Source organism: Vipera berus (genome assembly GCF_964194415.1).
Source record: "Vipera berus genome assembly, chromosome: 2".
Classification (NCBI taxonomy): Eukaryota; Metazoa; Chordata; class Lepidosauria; order Squamata; family Viperidae; genus Vipera; species Vipera berus.
This window is the reverse complement of record NC_138203.1, coordinates 161909465-161932368: the sequence shown is the minus strand read 5'-3', so window position 1 is coordinate 161932368 and position 22904 is coordinate 161909465. Positions and strand designations below refer to the sequence as shown.

Sequence of the window (22904 nt, the reverse complement as noted above, 5' to 3'; positions counted from 1 at the left end):
TTAAAGATACTCTGGATGGTTTGCAACAACAACAAAAGACCCCAGCAATCAAAGACCACAAACGTCTATCTAAACTAACTTGAAGATGAACTGGATACGATACAGCCTGCAATGAAAAAGTGCCAAAAAGCATTGTGGGGGAGGGGGCAGAACTGGAATACAATAGTATCCGATTAAAAATCAAATGTTATTTTGCTGCCTTTGTTCTACTGCCTGCCACACATGCTGCAACTGTTTACAAGTGTCAAGAGAGGAGAAGAATGAGGCAACATAAGGTTTCATCCTAAAATAGAGATGGCTATTTCGTTGGTCTTGTGATGCCAGTCTGCTGTGCCTAACATTGGGCTGGCTTCAGAAAATAACATCAAAGACCTAACCCAACAAGTTTTCTGAAAACTCCCAATCCCTTTCCTTAAAATGTTGCATGCCATCCAAAAAAAAAAAGATGCTACAAATCTATGTTTCAAGGAGGAAAAGACACAGAGAATAAGCAGTGGAAAAAAGCATTATCACCCACTTCTTCTCAGAGAAATGATGAACTTCCCTGAAAATGTCAGCTTACTATATTATGGTCAGAGGGAATAGTAAAAACCTTAATTTCAGCTCCATTTAAAAATTAGTGGCTGTAATAAATCAGGAAGTGGAACCAGTTCTATCTTTGAAAAAACAAGGGCGCTTTGGGCGTGTTTTTTAAACAATTTCTACAGTGAGAAATCTATTTCTATAATAAGTGTGTGCGTGTGTGTGTTTGCGCGCGCGCGCGCCTGTGTCTGTATGCGTGCACCTTTTCTGCAGTTATTTTGGGGATGAAACAAAAAAAAAAAACAATGATCATGAGCAAGGCCCATAGTGCCGAAATGGATTTGTTTCAGCCACAGTCCCAAAGAAGCAGACTAAGCAATTGAAATGCTGCCAGAATTCTCCATGTTGGGAACACAATAGCAAGGAACAGGCTGATGCAGCGTCGGGAATCGGCTATTAATGCATTGCAGTCTGCCAGACATAAAAATAGGGGCATCCCAAGGTTAGAAGATGCAGGTATACTGCCACAAATGCTGACTTCTTGATAAGGACGTGCGGTAGTTAGGACCCTTGCCCTGCCTACCGTGTCTGCCATTCATCTGGAACAAGGGAGTCGATTGGGTTCCTCGGCGTCAGAGAAATTAACAAGATGCCCAAACTCTACTGTAAGCAGGAGATGGAGTAAGAGTTAATTACAACTGGCACTGACCTGTGAGCAAAGGGCATTCTTGTGGGTTTTCTTGTAAATTAGAGCTGGGCAGATAAAACAGATGAGACTTCCCATCGTTGCACCTGTCAGGCCCAAGATGGTCTCCACTAGCAGAGAAGAGTAAGAGAAAATTATTAGAAGCTCCAGTTAACGGCATAGGAATTAACTCTTCCACTGAAATGACTCAGGGGAAAACTGGGGGGCATATGCTCAAAGTCACATAATACGAATTAGATCCCTTTAGCCACTCTCGGTCTCCAGACTATAAAGAATGAACTTTTCCTGCTTTCTGCTCTGGGCCTATCGGTGAAGCAGAGATTTTAATCTAAATCACTGACTGTGATAAAAGTAAGCACATCGGCAAATAATTAGTTCATAATGTGATGAACTAACATCTTTAGCTCCATACTTACCATAAATACAGTAGATTAGGATACTACTTCATCCTTAAGTATGCATTAAAATAGAGTGAAAAGCATACACTTGTCACAATGCTTCTGTTTGATCACAAAGAACGCTTAAGAGGACACTGAAATTATTTTATTTATTTATTTATTTATTTATTTATTTGTTTGTTTGTTTGTTTGTTTGTTTGTTTGTTTGTTTGTTTATATTTCCTATGTCTAAACCACCGAACTTCCTCAGAGGTGGGATTATAGTTCTAGTATAGATCCAGATATTCATTCTTGTAGAAATATAGGATAGGAATAGGCAAGTGATACCCTCGGATGACTTCAAATTCCTTAAGCCCTTCCATACTGGATAAGGGCTGATGGGAATTGAAATTAAAATCATTCGGAAGGCACAAAACAATTGGAGGGCATCTTACTCTGGAGTTCTAACATGGCAGAATCTCGTGATTTGAGAGCAAGCAAAAAACCCACATATTTTCCCCTGGTATTTTTTTTTCTTTCTATAGCACTGGCCCTGGTGTTCTCTAGAAAAGTTATTCAGTGTGATACCTAAAATAATATCATTAACACAGTATAATATATTCACTTCTCTACTTGAACCAGTTCCCTGGTGAAAAATAACAATATAGCTAGTCCTTGACTTACACCCTTACAACTCCAGTTAGAACCGTAAGTTGTTAAGGTCATGAGTTGATGCACCCACATGACCAGACCTGATTGTCTGACATTTTTGCAGTGGTCATTAAGCAAATGCTACAGTCGTACGTATGAATCCATTTGTCCAAATGAGCGGGGGGGGGGTTTGCAAATAACTGGAAAAACCCATCGCAAATTACACTCACATGATTATGGGATGCGGCAATTATCATAAACCCTCCAAAATGCAGCCACATGACTGTGGGGATGGAGACACAATATTTTACAATGGACAGGAGTGTTATATAGGCTGCAAAGCATTTGTTGTGTGCCCATCATAATTTCGAGTGGTCGTTAAGCAACTGGATGTTAAGTCAAGGACTACCATTGTATAGAACAGCTAAAAAGATCAATGTATCTCGTCTTTCTAAACAGGTAGCCGTTAGCACCATATACATATTAAGATATTTACAGGCATCTCAGAAAGGGAAGGTGTAACCAGGCATATTTTTGTCTAGAGATACTGAAATTCAAGGCAACATATACAAGATCATACAAATTACTGGGAACAAGAAGCAAAAAAAGTTTGAAAATAAACATGAAGTAATGATTACATGGTATAAATGTGATCATTCTAAATGTATTCATAGGTGCAAAGCATGTACCTTTCACGAAAGTTGACCGCACACACATATTGGGCTTATTCTAATATATGCTCATATACAGCAACCACATATGCAGCAACCACAAAAAATACACAAGAGCTTTTAAAAACCAGGGATTAAGAGTCCAAAATTTCCCTTACCATTTGGGATCATGATGCCACCAACCATGGTTCCAAACACAATTGCCAGAGTCAGAGCTTTAAATCGGAGAGGTGGCATATAACCTCCTGCAGCAAATGTTCCATCTTTTTGCTGCTAAAAAAGAGAAAAGATTAATAAAACAAGCCTACAAACACACATACCTGCAAATTACCAGGGATCTCTTTAGGGACCCTGTAAATTGGAATCTCTTCCCAATGCTTTCTCTTGACCAATCATTTTATTACTCTTTGGAAATTATTTACAGAAACTTTAGACCGAAAACTAAAATAATCCAGCCAGCATGCTTTAATGACTTCTGAAAAATCATCCAGTATGAAAGATAACAAGCCAGTATAACTAATGAAATACCATATTTTCCATTTGTCTTTTCTTGTTAATTGTAACTCTCGTTAACTGTTTAAAATTGTCTTTAAAACTTTTTATGTGCTGCAAAACAAATTATGCTTCAAAGTAGTAGAGCAAATGTTAAGGCAATTATATTTCAAAGAAATGTCAGCCATATCACAAATCAGCATAGTAGCGGGCAAGATTCATCATAGCTTCAGCAGGCCAAAATTATTGTGCTTGACGAGCTACACAGTGATAATGGCCATGGTAAAAATGGATTATACCACACTACATTTGAATGGCACAAGATTCAGTCATTGACCAGAGACTGACCTTCTTAAGGAAAGGGGTTACATTTGGGGGGGAAAAATGGTAAAACAAAAGAAAGGAGACCAGGGCATCATCACAACAACTGAAATTTCTTTATTTTTTGGGATATTATGAAACTTTAGGCTAAATTCAACTTCGTACCTAGCAGTCAATGGCTACTGTCTTCACAGGCATAAAACTCATGCTCAGCAAGGCCTAATCAACCTACCTGATAAAGTTATCCTATGCATTACTTCTTGCTCTTTTTCCAGGCATTTCCCACCCCAGCAAAACTGATTCCATGCAAGAACAAATACTGATAAATTGTTTTCCTAACCATTTTTTTTATAATAAAGCAACCATGGGAAATCAGATGAAAACACCACCAAATTGAATGCTATCTCCAAACCTAAAAAGTGGGGAAATCCCACTTGTTCCTTTTGCATGGGATATAAAAAGTGAAGGAAGGGGCAGTGTGAGCACAATTTCTTCAGTTTAGGGCAGGGGTGTCAAACTTAATTTCATTGAGGGCCACATCAGCATTGCGGTTGCCCTTAGGGGGCCAGGTGGGTGTGGTCTGGGTGGGCGTGGCCTACTGGGTGGGCGTGGCTAGAGTGCGTATGGCCTACTGGGTGGGTGTGGCCAGCTCTACATCGTTCGCATCAAGGGTGCCTATGGGGGCCTGGGCAGGAGTGGGACAGATCTGAGGGTCTCTGGCAGAAGGAGGGTCTCTGGGCCAGGGCCAAGGCAGTGGGGGCCGTTCCCTCACTCTTTCCAGGATGGCTTCGCGGGCCACATGAAACCACTTCGCGGGCCGGATCCGGCCCCCGGGCCTTGTGTTTGACATGTCTGGTTTAGGATAAACCATGGAGAATAAGCCTAAAATCTAGTTTATACAATTTCACCTGCTGCTCAAAAAGAAGCGTATTCAAAGCCTGCCGGCATGGCAGAATCATCATTGGAAATCCAAATGCAACAGACATCATGAACCCCACACGTATCACCTCCGTCACTACATTGGAAGGGAAGTTTATAAGTACATTGCCTTCAATGGCTTCAGTGTAACTCACATAACCAAAGAACCCAACCTGTTCAAACAAGAAACAGAAATTAGTTTCGGAGCATACATACATTTATTTATTTATTTTTGAAGAGAGAATAAATTTAGGCAACCCTTGGGCCTGCCCCCTAGACTAAGAAACAGCTAGCTTTTTCTTTCATCGTTTAATTCATTATATTCTTCTTATTCCTCCCTTACCTCAGAATGGAATGCTTATCACCCGTTCAAATCTGTCTCTTAAGAAAGCTGTCAGGAATATCACATTATCTATAGTGGGTTTTCCTGTACATTTCCAAATTCCAGGATATGTTTTACAGATGGAGTGGGGAATATTTAAAGGAATAGATGTATGTATGTATGTAAATCATGTAATAGACTTATGAGTAAAACATTAGGTTCCAATATGATAGGAAGATGAGGGTGCCATTAAGTCAATCTGAGCACTTGGCAATAACAATGTCTAGCAATGCTTTCCCAAAAGTAAAAAACGTTACAATAATTCCAATTTTATTCCATCAACTTAAATGCATTTTAAGATATTGTCACACATTATCAGGATGGAAACAGAGAGAATGAAGAATTTGTCAAGCTTTCTTCAAACTAGTTCCACCTCTATCACAGAAGGCAAGATGGTAACTTAACTCCTTTTTTTAAAAAAAAGGTAGGTATGGTAATATATCCAGCAACATGAACTGATCATGCCTGGCCAGGATGAGCTATGTATTTTAACTGGGTCCCATAATGGAACATGAAGGTTTTCAGGTTATTTTCTTATCAGAAAATAATGTCCTTTATTTCACAATGTAGCACTGGGAGAGTTACAAGCAAAGCTCATTGTTCCTGCCCTGCCCCAAGTATGAATAGCTCAATGGTATTGAGACATGGCTACGACTGAGAAATGTAAATACCGTCAAGCATTGCCCAGATAGGCACAAATTGCCCCACCACCCCCGCCAGTGCATCTCATATAATCCCTTCAAATGTCATTGCTGAATGTATCAAGCGGGGAACTTATTAAACTTTAGATGGAATAATCACATAAATTGCACTTAGGACTTTTAATATTAATTCAGTTAACCACTTTTTGGGGTGAAACTTTTGACACATCACTGAAAAATCAAAGAGTGCATACCTCTGGTCTAGATATACATACATTGTTAGTAATGATTAAGGTGCTGGCCTAGAAACTAGGAAACCAGGAGTTCTAGTACCCCGCCTTAGGCATGAAAGCCAGCTGGGTGATTTTGAGCCAGTCACTCACTCTCTGTCCAACCCCCCCCAGAGGGTTGTTAGTTGTGGGGAAAATTGGAGCAAAAGAATATTAATTATGTTCGCTGTCAGGAAGGAAGGAAGGAAGGAAGGAAGGAAGGAAGGAAGGAAGGAAGGAAGGAAGGAAGGAAGGAAGGAAGGAAGGAAGGAAGGAAGGACTGACTTTTCACAATTTTCTTTTTTGGCTCTATCAGAGATGAGTAACTCAACAAAGGACAAGATATTGATGCTTTGTTGCTGAAGCAGATTCTTTCTTTCCAGTATTTTTGTTTTATACAGACAGTTCTGGCAGCATTTGCTAATCCATCTTATCAAAATAATTGCTTAGTTAAGATATGGGGAAATTTAAATACTAATCACACATACCATGTTCCAGCCATGCTTAATGGAATTTACGGTGTTGCAAATCCTGAATTGGCAGAATAGTTTATAGCTCCTCACAGTTAATTTTTAAGGAGTTTTTACCCCAGAATATTTTTAATGGTTTTGTTTTTGTAAAGTACAGAAGGGGACAGGGCAGGAAAGATTTAAAAAATAAACAAATACAAATTCTCACCATGACATAAAAGGCAGTGACCACCTTTAGCGAGGAGGCAAAAATGGAGCTCATGATTTTAACTGATGGCTCATCCAGACTATCATAAGTTGGAAAGACCTGGCTGCAAGACACAGTCAAACATTGGTTAGAAAATGTTGTCAGGAAGAGAAATATTCAATCCAGTGCACAGTTGCCACTATACAGGTAATCCCATCATATCCCCACAAGACTCCTGTCACGCTACGGTGGTTTATATCGCCAATGCCAAGAGATTTTAAACATTCCCAAGTTTTAAGTGTTACACAAATATGCCTGCTCTCCTCCTCTATGCCACTGCCACGTGTACAATGTAAATATTTCACATTTCGAAAAAAAGAAGGGGGGGGGAAAGTGACGTTGCAACTGGAATGACCACTTGTTTGAGTCAAACAACGGTGGCAGAGCTCCAGAAAGCACTCTCAGGATTATTGCTCTTGGAGCATCCTGGGTTGATAATTAAAGCAATACGGTGTTTACAGAATAAGAAGCAGGGAAGGAGCGAAAGCATCGGATTGTCAAAGAGAAAAGTTAAACAACCAAAACTAAACACTGTGCCTGTCATATTTCAGCACTAATGCCTGAGCCCAAGCTCCCAGAAAACTGAAGGAGCCAATTACACGGGGTTTGGGTGCTTATATAAGCTTGTTCCCAACATCAGGTATATAATTTACTACAGCAGTTGGAGGTTGCATAGATCTAATTCAGAGTCTGGCAAGGTTTGAATGGTTGGGGGCAGCACAAACCTTTTTTCTTTTCTTTTTTTTAATCCAGTAATGTCTAAGTATCATCCCTGGAAGGGGTGTGGCTAAAATTGTTTTGGCCATTTTTGGCTTTGTGGGAAGGTTAAGGATAGCAATGGGAGGGGAAGTTTCCCAGAAGTAAACTACTCCCAGACCAACTCGTAAAACAGCATCAAATCCCCCCACAATAAATACGTTCCAGCTTTTTTAAAAGAGGATTTTAGATGCAGGGGTGGAAACGGGAGCCTCTAAAAGCACAAACCGCTCTTATTCCCACCTTTAAAACTACCCCAGATCAGAATTATGAACTGGGATGTGTGTGTGTGTGTGTGTGTGTGTGTGTGTGTGTGTTAGGGGATATAATTTAAAATCTGACTGGTAGACCTCTTTTTCTAAGCATTCTCCTATAAAAGGCAGTCTGAACCTTGAGACAGTTTGGGATAGTGGCTAAGACACCAGGCTAGAAAGTGGGAGACCGTTAAGTTCAAACCCCACCTTAGCTGTGATAGGCAGATGGGCGCCCTTGGGCCAGTCACTCTCTTTCTCTCTCAGCCCAGCTAAGCTATGGGCTCCAAGATGCCACCTTGAATCATTTGTAAATGTAATAAAGGGGTGGGGTGGGGGGGAGAGATCTATAAATAAAACCAATCCAACTGGGTTGTTCTTAACAATCCTACTAGGGCTTCAGGAAAAATTTAAAAAGGACAAAACCTTGCATCCTTCCGCCGCCAGCCCAGAATTATAGAACAAACTACATGCTAATCCTGAAACACAGCCTGTACCCAGGCAGCTTTGCACGTGGGGAAGGTGCTAATGACAAATTCCCTTTTAAAGCCTATGAACCAGATCAGACATCCTGCATTTAAAAAAATATTAATAGCAAGCATTGTCCCCTGATTGAGAGAAGGTTGTTTTTTAATTCCTGTTTTTTCTTCATTAAAACCTCAGTCCCCACCGTTATGATGGATGCAGAGTTGATTTTTTTAATAAGGAGAGCCCTTTCAGAGAATGGGGAACTGGGAGAATGAGCCCCCTCTTCTTTAGCTCTTTAGTGCCTACCTCATTTTTTTTAAAGTAAAACATGAATGTTCATGAATTTTCTTGATTCTACTTGGTTCATTCCTTCTGAGGCTGGACAAGTAATATGAAAGTATTTTGTGAAATTCTGGGTATGCAATGCAGAATGAAAATAAAACTTTCCTGGCAAAGGACTTCTGACTGGCTAATCCCAAAGAACAAATCATAAAAGTACTGTTGCCACCATATTCTCCTTGTGAACTTCCCCATGGCATTTGCCTGGATATCGTTGGGAGACAGGGGGATGGATTAAAAGAGCTTTTGGTCTGATCTAACGAGGAAGCTCTTGGGTTTTTTGAAAAAGATGGTGTTTCAAAGAGACAGAAGATCAGAAGTCCCTCACCACCCCAGCTTTGTATAAACAAGCCCCAAGACATTTTGGCTTTCCAGACACAGAAGTAAGAAAGACTCTCAAACCCATCAGATGTGCAAGTCAAACCTTCTCTGCCAATCAAGACGCCAAGATGCATAACAAGCAGTGCACCTTGCTGTGCACAGATTTTATTTTTCAGCTGAAATGTCCACCCGGAAGGCCAGGTCAAGATCAAGGTATTTGGGAGCAGAAACCTTTGTCTGATAAACATTTCCTTATGCTACAGGGATTCTTCACCACACTTGTAATCACAGAAGGCTGCTCTCAGGGCAAACTGAAGAAGAATATTTAGTCCAAGTGCCTTTACACCTGGGGTGTCAAACTCAATTTCATTGAGGGCCGCATCAGCATTGCGGTTGCCCTCAAGGGGCCGGGTGGGTATGGCCAGGGTAGGCGTGGCCTACTGGGTGGGCGTGGCTAGAGTGCATATGGCCTACTGGGTGGGTGTGGCCATCTCTACATCGTTGGCATCAAGGGTGCCTATGGGGGCCTGGGCAGGAGTGGGACAGATCTGAGGGTCTCTGGCAGAAGGAGGGTCTCTGGGGCAGGGCCAGGGCAGTGGGGGCCGTTCCCTCACTGTTTCCAGGATGGCTTCGCGGGCCACATGAAACCACTTCGCGGGCCGGATCCGGCCCCCGGGCCTTGTGTTTTACATGTCTGCTTTACACCGTATCTCTCTATTTCCAAGATGAGCACAAGGAGGAAAAATAGCACAGGCGAGCAGCTTCAGAGCCCGAAATAGTTCTTGGTGAAGGAAAAAGAAAAAAAAAAGAGGGGTGTTTTTTTTTGGGTGACCACTTTTCCATCTTATTAAACATAAACATCCCATTGCCTGCAGAACTTTGAAAAGGTAAAATTGCAGGGTTTCTTTTAGATTTTTCTGGGCAGGAGAGAGTGCTGCTCAGAGAAAAGTCCCAATTCTGCAAAATGCAGAAGCCTCGGGACAAAACACTTGGAATATTTGATCGGAATTAGATAGCATCTTGCTTCATCTGATATAGGCTTACTCCTCCAGCGTTACATTTCAGTTGTAAAGTGGAATGTGTCCCTTGTAATTCCCTGAGCGAAGCATATGTATTTATGTACTTCACTATCTAAGGCTGCCCGCCAGCCAATGACTCTGAGTGGGGCTACCGTGCTATGAAAGAAGATGTGAGGAATTGAATTTTTGCAAATCTTAATTAAAAACTGCTCTTTCCCCCCCCCCTCCGAATGACGCACATGGCAAATTTTTTCTCTACCAAATTTTGTTCTTTCCAGCCTGTTTTTTAAATGTCTACATCACATCTATTATGCCAGGGGTCCCCAACCCCCGGTCCGTGGACCAGTATCGGGCCGCGGCATGCCAACAACCAGTCTGCACAAACAAGGAAAGCCCCATCCACAGGATGCAGGCAGCACACAAAACCACGTACTCTCTGGTCCATGGAAAAACCTCTCTCCACGTAAACGGTCCCTGGTGACCTCTCTCTCTCTCTCTCTCTCTCAATTTCTACTTTTACTGTATGTAAGTAAATAAACTTACATGTAATAAAAGAAAAATAGGTTCAGAAAGCAAATGGAAAATGCACTTCTATTACTGTTTTAAAGATCATTGATTAATGGAGAAATTGGGCCATATGGTCATAAAATGTGGGTAGCCACAAGTGAAAGTGACGCAGAGAATATGCAGAGTCTTCATTCCCAATTCTTTAATATGCCATTCATATTGCAATAGCAGTGACACCAAACTAAGAACGGTGCCAGTCATTCCAGTTGGTTCACATCTATATATCTCTGGCTGAAATGTCTGATTCAAAGCTTACACCAGTAGAGCTGGTATTACAAAAGAGTTAACGACAGGGACACTATCCTGAGGTCGTACAGGAAGGCTGCAGCAGAGCTAATGTTATATTTCTAGTCTTCCTGGCTCCCAGCCTCCTGTGCAGTCTGTTAAACCATATGCTGCACACACGAGCGGGGGAGGGAGGGGGGAGGGAAGGGGACGCAGAGGCATTTCTCTTTGAATTTGGCAATGACAACAAACCTTATTGCCAGAGACAGCCAACTCTACAAGCAAAGCATACTTGTGCATTCGGAAGCCATAGCAAGTGGCCAATCAATAATGCATGTTACTTCTTTGCTTCTGTCTAACACTTCTTAAAGTTTGGGGGTGAATCGACTGAAAGGTCAGTTATTACAAGCCTGGCAACCCCGGCATCCATCCATGCGCGACGTCACACAGGCCAAGAAACGTTGTGTTATTCTTGCCCTTGGGAAAATTGATAGGATTTAACTTTCAGTTTGGCTTGCCACACCAGTGGTGTAGTAATCTATATTTAGAGAGATATGTGAATATACTAGTCCGGAACATATAATTTTGCTGTTTCCAACTCCCACCAAATGAAGGTTGGTTGCTGAATGTCCACAAGAAAAAGGACAAATTTGGATTTTATAAACCCCCACTGTGGTAACTAGGTAGCTATAAAAGAATGAATCAACCCTTCTGTCACCAATTATAGCACAGACACTTAAAACTGAGTGAAGCACATTAAATCTGAGAAGCATAATTGGGGGAGTGGGCAGAGGAGGGAGAAGGAGAGTCCAGCTGTATCAAAGCTAATGCTAACGATCCGTTTTAGGTCCTCAACTGAACACACACACACTTCTATGGTTTCACTGGGCGACTTTTCAGTCCAGCCACAAATGAAAGGGTGATAGAAGTATTGCTACTAGAATGGAAATGGGAATTATCTGTGGATGAAAGCTTACATCTGCCACAAGAATAAGTATGACAACTAAGGGCAGGCATGTGTTATACCAAAAAAAATAAAAATCTTTTAAGTTCTTCATCCAAAATAAACTATGCCAACATGCAGCGTGGATTTCCATTTTTTTTAACCGACATACTGAAGGATTGGGGGGGGAAAAGAATGGCAGAATCAGAAAATGGAAGGATGGAACAGTGAAGAACAGAACAAGGGAAACCATAAGGTACAAAAACATCGTTTCTAAAGTTGGGGTTTCTGTATAGGAAGATGCCAGAAACTTACACTTCTAGTCCGATACTGGGAAGTTTTAAAAATTGTGTGTTTGTGTAAGGGATGTGTAAATGTGTTAAATGAGAACTGAAAGATTTGAACCAAATTCTGGAATAGGCTTTGCACTGTGCAACACACCAAAACAATGCCTGGAGCCAGCCCCTGTCCTACATCTCTAAGGGTAAATGGGACTTTATAATCCAGAAGATCAATCTGACTTAAGAACAGTTACCTTTTCCTTAAATATTCTCTGTGAAAACATTATGTTACAAAGTTGTCCACAAAACTCATTGGAAACCCGCTATGGTAATAATTATCTCTGCTTAAAGTTCTTACATCTCAAGAACAGGGGTCAATACTGTCCCAAGTACCAGACATTAAAGCCAATGGAAAATTACACCGGAGATGTATTTGCCTCCTATGAACAAGAAGCTTTTCAAGTACAATGAGTCCAGAGTGAAATATAACTCCCTCTCCCAGCTAGGTAACAAAAGGGTCACAACCCAGTCAGATGCTATACCTCAGTGGGCTGTAAAATATTTTGATTAAAATCAAGACAAGGGGACCAGATGGTATCTATCCCATACAGGCCATCCTGACCCTTTGCCCTTAAAAAAAACTCATTCCACCCCACAATCTCCAAGCAGTTAGGACTGCTGGTACTTACGACTGACAGGCAAACGACATGCCAAAGATAGGAATGCAGCGAAAAATGCCCTCCCAGCGTGCATAACTGACCCGCTGCAGCCACTGCCCGACAAAAAGGCCATGTTTGAAAGCAGAGAGCACGATCTGTAGCCAAGGAAAAGAAAAGAGAGGTTACAATCAAGACAAGAGAGACACCATGCCAACCCAGTGACTGACAACCCAGGTTGCATCAACTTTATCAGCAACTGGGAAACAGCAAAGGGACAGTAGAAGCTCACAAGCAGATATTTCACCACAAGCCACATTTCCTAGGTCTGCATCACAGCGCACCAAATGTATGGGAGATCTGGGGTTTCTGGGTCCTGGGTAAATTGCAGCAACCTGCATCACAAGGAAAGGGCGGTGCAAGAATTGCTTCTCCTCCAACTGAATGTTCTCAACTGGATGCTCGATAAAAATATGCAAATCCCTTCATTGGCATTCAGTCCCTTCCATTTCTAGTATTAAGTCCTTTCAACAACTTTATACATTTCCATCTCCTAACCAACCGCTCTTTTTCGGGGGGCTTTTTGTATTCTAGCTTTTGGTAATAATGAGCTCTCCCAACTTTAGCAGCCAACAGCCTCCCAAATACACTATGTGTTCTAAACCCCCAGCACCAGTTTTGCAAGGAAGGAACTGTACTGCACATTGCTCTTCCTCTAGACACCTGCCACCTCCTTCTCACTTTTAAATCTGCTACTTCTGGCAAGGCTGTTATAGTAAAGGTAAAGGTTCCCCCGCACATGCATGCTAGTCGTTTCCGACTCTAGGGGCCGGTGCTCATCTCCGTTTCAAAGCCGAAGAGCCAGCGCTTGTCCGAGGACGTCTCCGTGGTCATGTGGCCGGCATGACTAGACGCCAAAGGCGCACGGAACGCTGTTACCTTCCCACCGTAGTGGTCCCTATTTTTCTACTTGCATTTTTACGTGCTTTTGAACTGCTAGGTTGGCAGAAGCTGGGACGAGTAACAGGCGCTCACTCTGTTACGCGGCAACTCGGGATTCAACCCACCAAACTGCCGACCTTCTGTTCGACAAGCTCAGCATCCTAACCCACTGAGCCACCGCGTCCCTTGACGCTGTTATAGTATATCCCCTAATTTGAACTGCTAACTCCAAATGCAACTGTTGCATAGAAGAAAATTGCTTTTCTATGCTGCTCTCTCCTTCCCTCCTTCCCTTATCTTTCCTTCTTCCCTGACCTCCCATCCCCATCTTAGAATAAGCTGCCTACTGGGAGGAACCAATATTCTTTCTTTTTTTGGGGGGGGAGTGAATTGTATAACTCTTTAATATCCAACTGAGCAACTCAGAAAACACACAGTTTGTACATAGCAAAAATAATAATAATAATAATAATCCGTTTTGTTATAAGCTTTGTTACAAGGCACCATTTTTTATTTGGCCTATTATCAAGGTAATCCGAGATCATTACTTGTTGGGTGAGGGTGAGGGTGATGGAAATGGAAATGACAATACGTGTGTCATGGCACAAATGATGCAACCAACATACCTGCGTAAGATGTCAGCCTCTAGCACAGGGGTAGGCAACCTCAGCATAGCTGACTCAGGAATTCTGGGAGTTGAAGTCCATGAGTCATAAAGAGCTGAGGTTGCCTACCCCTGCTCTAGTATATCACTGTATCAGTTGGCTGCCAATGTTATGCTACCTGAATCATTATTTTGATATCACTGTAGCTTGCTAAGGATGCCTATGTCTTCTGCTTCTAAACTGTAGCTTAAGAAAAGATGGCGCTATATACCCCTTACCAGCTTGGCTGATGTACCAGCTGCACAGGTATTTACAACAGGGAACCATGAAGATGGCTATGATGTGACTCAGGGAAGGCTGGCCAAAGATGCCCACCCATCAGCAAGCATGGAGGAGGGAGACCCAAACCTGGCATTCCCCGGGCAATTTCCCCTCCTATGAACCAAGTGAGCCACTCTTAGAGCCTCCGGGACCTTCCTAAAGAAGCCCCTGAGTTCTAACTGACGGAAACAATTGGTGCCATATGTCGGTATGTATAATTATTTCAAATAATCAAAGGCAAATAAATGGTTATAACCTACTGCATGTGTTTATTCTAGCGGTGAGGCTCAGCTGTCACTTTTTGCGCACCGCTTAAGAGTCTTTTAAGCCTTTTAAAGTCTTTTTTAAGTCTTTAAGCTTGAGGCCATTTCGAATGTCCCTAAATAAAGGGTATCCCAAAGAAAGATGAAAATGGCAGAGAGACGAGATAAAGCCAGGAATTTCTAGGACCAATATCAGAGGTGAGAAGTTAAAAGAAACTGAGGAAGGAGTCTTACTGCAGGGGAATTTGTTAGCGGCCTCTCTGGCAAATGGTCAATGAGAAAGCTTTGAAGGAAGCATTTGATTAAACACTGTGAAACAAAAAGTGAAGGAAGCATTAAGGGGTCCCTCTGACAATCTGTGTGGCCTAAGATCCTGTTGTATACACTACTATAAAAATGCTGACTTGCTGGAAAATGAGGACATGGCAGGATCTCCCTGGAAGAATATATAACTTTGAGTAGCATATGGGAGACACATTGCTGGGCCTGTGGTTTGCATATAAGAGCAAATAGCATCCCAGTTACTGGTAGTGGTCTTCCCTCACTAGGTAGTGCCAATAATCGAGAAAGCTTTTCAAACTAAACCCTAAAAAGGATGAGGTGTTGCCAACAAACAGACCAGGCCTCCCTTTTAAAGGTCCTCGGAGAGCCCACCCACATGAAATGTTTGGGCACCCTGGAATTTAAATATGCATTGTGGTTTCCCACAAAGGAATTAACCACCAGATTGAAGAAAACAAAAGCTTCCCATCATTAATACTGACCACAAACATAAACACCGTATAGAAAATGAGAGCCATTGCACTGAAGGACTGTATGGAAGCCATCATGTTTCTCTGGAGACTCAGTGGGAGCACAATGCAGAGGGAGATGAAAAAAAGCAGGAGGATCCGGAATAAGCCGCTCACCTGAAAGATGAACAGGAGGAACAGTTACATCAGCCTTCTTCAATCAGATGTCATTCACACGTGTTGCACTTTGACTACCACACATCAAGAAAGGCAGAATTACACAGGCAGCACTCCCAGGAAGAAAGTGTATTCAAAATCAACATTCTATGACCATCCACTCTGCTGTAGACCAAGGTTAAGACTCACTCTGAAAACAAACAGAAGGGGAAGGAAGGAAAAAACCTGGAACGTCAAGAAAGCGGCTTCTCACAGAGCGTCTGTGATGAGACCACACAGACACTGGGTGCCACTGTTGCTCTATGGAGTACTTATCAAAACCGTTTTACGGCAAAGGCTCGCTGCCTGTTTTAAATGGTAATCCAAACACGTTATTTGAATATCTTTTATGTACTTCCAGCAAATAAAATGAAAACTAACTTTGCTGTTAAAAAGGGAAACGAGGGGAGTCTTGGAAATTCTGACCCAGAAAATTAACCAGCAGCTTTTTACATTTATTATAGCAGAAAACTTGGAAATGCCTCAAAATATTTAATACCTAATTTGGCTTTGCTTATGATGCATTTTTTTTTTAGCTGCTTAGGTCCTTAATCAGAGCTTAACTACATCAGGCCGGAGCAGATAAAAACCATGCCTGAATGCTACTGAATGTCCATTGTAGCTTTCCTGGCTTGTCTCTCCTGCTACAGGGACTTCTTCGGTTCCTATTTATCCATTGGGAATTAAACTGCTCCTGCATGGAAAAGGCCAACAGCAGAGATGCTATCAACGCTGCACTTTCTTGACCTGGATTGCCAGGTTATTCACCATCGGGTTGTATATTCCTACTTGACAGTATGAGATTAACAAATGAGCTGACAGATCTGAAAGTATAAATCTACAAAACCCTGCTCACATTTACCCAATTCCGTCCCCAGGATATTTGATACTACAAACTTTAGCATCTCAAACTGGAAGTTCCCTGTTGATTGCTTCAGCATCCAGTAATAGGTCCAGTTCTGCCTTGTCTTGTCCTCAAGTTAAAAGCATGGTAAATCTTAGGAGAGGTGTGAATTATCCTTCCCATAATTGGGAAGGATTGGTAGGTGAGAGCAGTCATAAATGAAACGGCTAAATAAACTAAAAGCAGAGACAATCTTGCTGGTAAATTATGAGAAATATACAATAGAGTTAAGCAATTTTCTGTTCTGCAAAAGCTACTTTGTTTTTATTAAACAACCATAACACTGAAATTTGAAACCAGTTTTAAATACCATGTCTGAATAATCCCATTTCTGCTAAAAAAAAAAAGCACCCTAAACTTTTGGGATTTCTTAATTCTCCAGCATAATTTAATGAGCAAGGGTTAGTCACATTAATACTGTCATTGTTAAACATTTGAAGTCATTGCTAACATACTGTAAGTCAGTATGATTTACACACATGATCCTGGTCTACCTTCACCCCACGTTGATGAATAGGAAATACAAACATTTGAGAAGGAAGGAAGGAAGGAAGGAAGGAAGGAAGGAAGGAAGGAAGGAAGGAAGGAAGGAAGGAAGGAAGGAGTGTGTATGTCTGTGTGTGTGGACAGAGAGAGAGAGAGAGAATACTCTTAGGAATGAAGTTTATCACTAAATGCACTTAATTAGCCTTAAATCAGGTTTTCGTGGGGTAGGCTGCTCTGCAGTTTGTGTACTGGCTATTAATTTTGAAAATGGCAGGCAGCTTGTGTATACTACCTCAACACCATTCAGACAAGCTTTCAAATGTGACTTATGTTATCAATAATAGAGAATATTTGTAGCTCAAGGTTGGACTGCAGAGTCCCTGGTACTCTCCGAGATTGATTTTCTTCCAGATATTTCATTACCCAACTAGGTAACATATTCAGTACTAGCAGTGAAATCAGGATTCCATATGTCCTATGTTATCCTATCTATAGATATGAAAGAGGCACTGATCTAATTTGCTATTGATAAGGTCATTAAAAAAGCAAGTTTACCTGGAGTCCAAGTGATCGAGCAAAGAAATTTGATCCTAAGTCTCCAATAACAACATAGAAAGCTATGCAGGTCCCCAGCATCAATCCAATCATGCTGTAAAAACAAAAGGGACTGGTCATTCCAGAAAAATGTGAAATAAAACTTTTATTTACCTATGTGCTAAATGCTGAATTCATGTGGGATCTATGTTCAGAAATTCTCTAAATATAGCCATCTTCCGCTGCCAATGCCCTAGATGACAACAGTATTCTCACCATCTTGCAAACAGGACAGTTTCAGAAGAAACATTAATTATGTATGCTGAAGGGTATCTTCCCCCCCCCCCCCAATACCAAGGTGCTGTTCTTCATGCACCCAATGTGGGCTCCTACAAACACAGCAGAGAGAAATAAGTTGGAAACCATACACTCATCTCAATTGCACTAGCTTTTGGTATCACCAGATCTAAAGAAAATGTACCTCAAGGGAAGCAACTAACCACTGAGACATGACAGGACTCCAGGGAAACTATATTTACTAAGGGCTGCTGGATGTTAATAGTAACATATTGATGCCATGGCTTGGCGTGCCTCAAGAATATTGGTAGCAGCCAATACTGACTAAAGGGGCCTGCATATATTTATGATTCTAATATTAACTATTACCTTCCAGAATCCTCACAGGCTACCTAAGCATTCCAAAGGATCTCTTGCACAGGCTAGGTGGCCCAGCATAACATCTACTGCCATGTCTTCTTCCTCTCCTTTGTAGGCTGGAAAGAAGCACTTCTCAATTTCATTCTCATGTGGCACATTTTAATGAGGTAGCCTAAATCTATTTTGCTTCTCTGCAGATATGGGGATAGATTGCTGCATCCATATAAAAGAGAAAAAGTACTGATAAACATTTCCAAAAACAACAGTGTTTATCCACCAAAGTAGCATTATTTTTAGTGTATGTTTGTTCCATCTTTCTATTTCTGTTTGTGCTTCTTTGTGCTATATTGTACACTTCCAGAATAATAGGCAAACTGGGTGGCCTTAGAAACCTTCCTTCCTTCCTTCCTTCCTTCCTTCCTTCTCCTTCCTTCCTCTCTCCCTCCCTCTTACAGATATCAAGATACATACATACATTCAACTGTTTTAATGCAATGAAACTGTTTTATAAAATAGTTTCAATCTGTCTGAGTCTGACACTATGGAGAGGATGGAAAAGGAAATGTGAGGCATTAGCTGAATCAGACTTTAATAGAAGAGAAAATAAGCATCCAGTCAGCAAGGAGATTGCTGCATATCAGCAATATATGCTTGTCCAGATATTTTTTTTATTTTTATTTTTTTAAAAATTCCATTTATATCCCGCCCTTCTCCGAAGACTCAGGGCGGCTTACAAGCTTTAGCAGTAGCCTTCATTCTATATATATGCCTGCTTATTAGGGCTTTCGCCCCCCCCCCAAGCGGCATTATTACAAAGTCAGCTTAATTGCCCCCAACAATCTGGGTCCTCATTTTACCTACCTCGTAAGGATGGAAGGCTGAGTCAACCTTGAGCCTGGTGGGATGCGAACCTGCACTAATTGCAGGCAGCTGGTGTTACTTAAGGAGGCATTAGCCCACTGCTCCACCAAGGCTCCACTAACTTCCACTAAGATGGAAGTTTTATTTTGGGAGAAATATATTACTCATTTATTTACTTTCAATGAAGGACATCTGTATGTACAAGTGGGGATGTTCATGTGCATGTGCATGTATGTGAGAAACATATTTAGAATAGTCTAGGGAATTCCACTGAGTATACAATCAAAGTCCACACAGAAGCCAATACTTGCTCAGTGAAGAGTGGATTAGGCAGCAGTTTAATTAGGATATCATTCCTTGAGGTCCTGCACTTTCCCTGTCACAAAAGCATGGACCACTTCCCCTCTCTTTTCTGACTGCATAGGACCCCAATGGCAATTATAACAATTGCTAACATGAGAGAGTAATGGCAATGAGAGAATATTTTTAGGCATCTCTCAAAACAGTTCAAAGCTGGGTGATACCGTAAAGAAGCAGGCCAGGATCACATGACCAGACAACTCATGACATACGACAGACTGAGCATCTCGGTCATTAAAAGCAGCCCATTCATATCAAACTATCATCCAAGTCAATGCCTCTTCTTATTTTGAGAAGCGTAATATATGGTAAAGGTCAAAGTTCCTCTTTTAAAATTCAAGCTTGTTGCGAACCATGTTGAGAATCTGTTAGGGACATTTCCCTTTGCAAATGAAAAGTTATTAGAAGAAGTATGGGTCTTCAAACGATGGCAGGAGCATCATGCCATATTATTGTCAACAAACCCATTAATGTGGACCAGTGTTATTCGTGTTCTACAGAGATGGAAATAACCACAAACAAGATAAAAAGACACTACTGAATTATTCACAGCTCTCTCCTTCGACTGAAGTGGGACCACTCAACTGTTTTCCCCATGTGAAAAACCAGTTCACAACATGATTTATAGACTTGGATGGGCAGCAAAAATGTTTATGCATCCTGAGCTTTTCAAGTGGAATATCGTCTTCAGCATGAAAATACTGAAGCTGAAAATACAGCTCTTTATGCCAACCACCTTAACCAAATTTGTGAGAAAAAAGTGGAAATAAAAGATTAAGAACATCTTTAACAAATGTAGGGAACTGCCATAAGATTACAAGGGAACAACTGTACATGTACTATATTGTCATGGTTGAAATGGCTAACTGGATACATAGAAGATGGAAGGCCTACATATCTATAATGCAGACAAGTCATTCTCATGAGTAAATATCTTCTGCCAGTCAGAGGTACTGTACTACAATGTTTTCTCTGAACCTTTAAGTATGCTTCTCTCCCAGCATTCCCGACAACTCAGCGCTGAGGGCTAGAAAAAGTCCTAGGAAGAGCTTTTAAAAAGTGGACTTGGGGATATACATTATCTGTTTTCCCTGCCATACTTACCCCTACCTGGATAAATGTGCCAAGTTCACAAAAGGAGATATTAGGTAGAAAAAAAGAACATGAAACTATAGACAAAATACCAGAACATCGGGGATAAAAACGAGTTGCATATTAAACAGTTAACAAAAATTTGAAATACTTAAATCTTGAGCAACAAAAGGAGCAAAAAAAATAAATAAGTACCTGGTTTCCACAAGCATTTTACCAGATTTTCCATAGGCGTGGTAGGCTAGAAGGGAAGAAAAAGTGAGGAGGGGAAAACACATTATCACAATTGTTATTCAAACATGTGTTCAAAACGTGGCATGTATAAAACGAACATCGCTCACCAGAAGCGACTCAGAAGGCAGGGTTTGCTAGTTTGGTTCCATCCCACCACCATTTTGGGGCTTTCCCCGCCCCCCTCTCCCTTGACATACCGTTCACAAATCAGAAGCCACACAAAAACAAATTTGGAAGAAAGATTCAAAACAGGTTCTTCTTCCCTCCTTCAACCCCCCCCCCACCTTCCTCCCCAACCCAACAGCAACTAAGTAGGAGTTACACATGGTAACCATTAAAAGAAGAAAGGCAACACTGAAAATATGCAGGCCTTAAGAGATTGTGTGGCTCGAAGTTACTGCAGTGCAAAATTTCAGTGGGGTTCCTGATTTTATTCCTCCCTGCCCCCTTTGTAGCTGAACCACTTTGTGCTGCTGAGGGGAGGACCGAGATGGGTGCCCAGAACCCTCAACCGCCCTGACTGTATCCAGGATTCACCACCACACCGAAGGGATTTAACTGATAGAATTTTTTTCCCCCCATTTCATACACTGATCGTTGGTTGCCACACAAAACAATCAACATCCTTGAAATCACTGCTGCTCCGGAAAGCTCAGCTTGCATTTTCAAAAGCCATTTGACTATGAGGGTAAGAGGAAAATTACCACCTCCAATTCTGAGAGAGAACCTTTTTAACTGGAACCATTACTAATGCCACACTCGTGTGAAATGCTTACGGAGGGCAGCTGGCTTTCAACCTCACTTTGCAGAATGTACTTATTCTCTTGGGGAAATCGGTGTTGTTGTTGTTGTTTTTTGTTGTTGTTTTAAAAAAAAATAGTTACCCCAGTGCAGGAATGTTACCGAAGAAAGATAAAGGCAAGAGAAAGCGTCTCCCTTCACAACATAAAAGGCCAAGGATAAAGTCTCCTTAGAAATCAATTTCTCAATTGAAAAAGAATCACTGGTTTTCAATTAAAACAAGTAAGAAAACAGAATACAACAAAGGCAGGCCCGTTAAGGAAAATGTCCTTGATGGTTCATCCTCAGTAAATCTGTAGGGAAGGAGAGGGAGGACAGAAAAGTCGTTCAAATTTATTTCAAAAGAGAATTTCGATGCAAGCCCAGTTTAGCTGAGAGTGGCAAGTTGGCTGGCCATCACAAACCTGGAGTAAAGCTCAGTTATGATTTACTTTTCATGTGATGTCATGTTACAATTCCAATTTAAGTCTCAATGACTAGCTTTCCAAGGAAAGCATTTGTGAATATCGGTTTCCTATGTTCTTCTTTGCTTTAAAAATGTTTGTGAATGTATACATTTAAGTACAGAGCAGACTTACTTCCCTGGCTCCAATATAGAATAGCCAGAGAAAAATTAGTCCCAAGAGCAAACTTGTAAGTGAAGCCTTAAGATAAATTTTAATGATTTGTTTCCACAAATTATTGGGGTGGGGGTTCATATTACGAACGTTTTAGATTCTTGCTTTCTCTGGCCTTATAAAAGTCTAAACATACAATCCAGAAGGGATTAGCAACTTTGTTGATTTGAGAATCTTATCTTCACATGCTTTCGTGGAAGAAAGTAAAAAGAGCCAAAATAACCAAATGCTGGCAGGGAAAGAAATTTGCCCAAATTCTGCCTCCCTGCCTCTTTCCAAAACAGACCAAAAAAAAAATCTGACAGAGGGAGTCATTTGTTTAATATTCAGCATAGAGAAGCTTTAGAAAGGCGTTTAGGAAATTTGGAGAGTAATACTAACAGTTTTGAGTAAGTCACACACTCGAGAGGTAGTTCATACTTTATCTGATTATGGAAATTGTTACTTGCATGGGTGGTCAATTTGCATGCTCAGTATAACTTCATGGGAGGTCTTTCCAGAAGATCACAGTAGCTACTTGAGTTAAATGGGTGTGCTGGAAATGAGAAATCTGGTTTTTATTCTTCGTGGAAGTAGCCACTGGGATTGTCTATACGAATGTTCTCTGGCATTCTATTGTTCACATGAAAAAAAAAAACTGCTTGTGAGCAGTTATTTAAACATGTAAGCCAGGCCGTATAGCCTCCCACTGATGTTTAGGAATAAATGCCTGCTTTTGTCATAAGAAAAGGAAGAACCTACTTGACCAAGTCCTTAGGAATAAACCCAGCTGTAAATACAAGTTAAT

The 22904-nt window shown here is 41.2% G+C and overlaps 1 protein-coding gene across 5 annotated transcripts in view; it reads right to left on the bottom strand.

Moving 5' to 3' along the window:
• Nucleotides 1–22904, bottom strand: part of SLC38A10 (solute carrier family 38 member 10) — a 97082-nt gene that overhangs the window by 52156 nt on the left and 22022 nt on the right. For 2 of the 5 annotated variants that reach the window (XM_081317288.1, XM_081317287.1), the window contains exons 3-10: nt 20661–20706; nt 17517–17610; nt 15389–15532; nt 12527–12651; nt 6629–6731; nt 4649–4831; nt 3086–3197; nt 1232–1338 (exon numbers count right to left, since the gene is read on the bottom strand). In XM_081317288.1, coding sequence (XP_081173414.1) covers nt 1232–1338; nt 3086–3197; nt 4649–4831; nt 6629–6731; nt 12527–12651; nt 15389–15532; nt 17517–17610; nt 20661–20706 — 914 coding nt within the window. Of the gene's footprint in view, nt 1–1231; nt 1339–3085; nt 3198–4648; nt 4832–6628; nt 6732–12526; nt 12652–15388; nt 15574–17516; nt 17611–18161; nt 18366–20660; nt 20707–22537; nt 22646–22904 lie in introns of those variants that run through there. The other 3 variants (XM_081317289.1, XM_081317290.1, XM_081317291.1) reach the window with 3 other exon arrangements.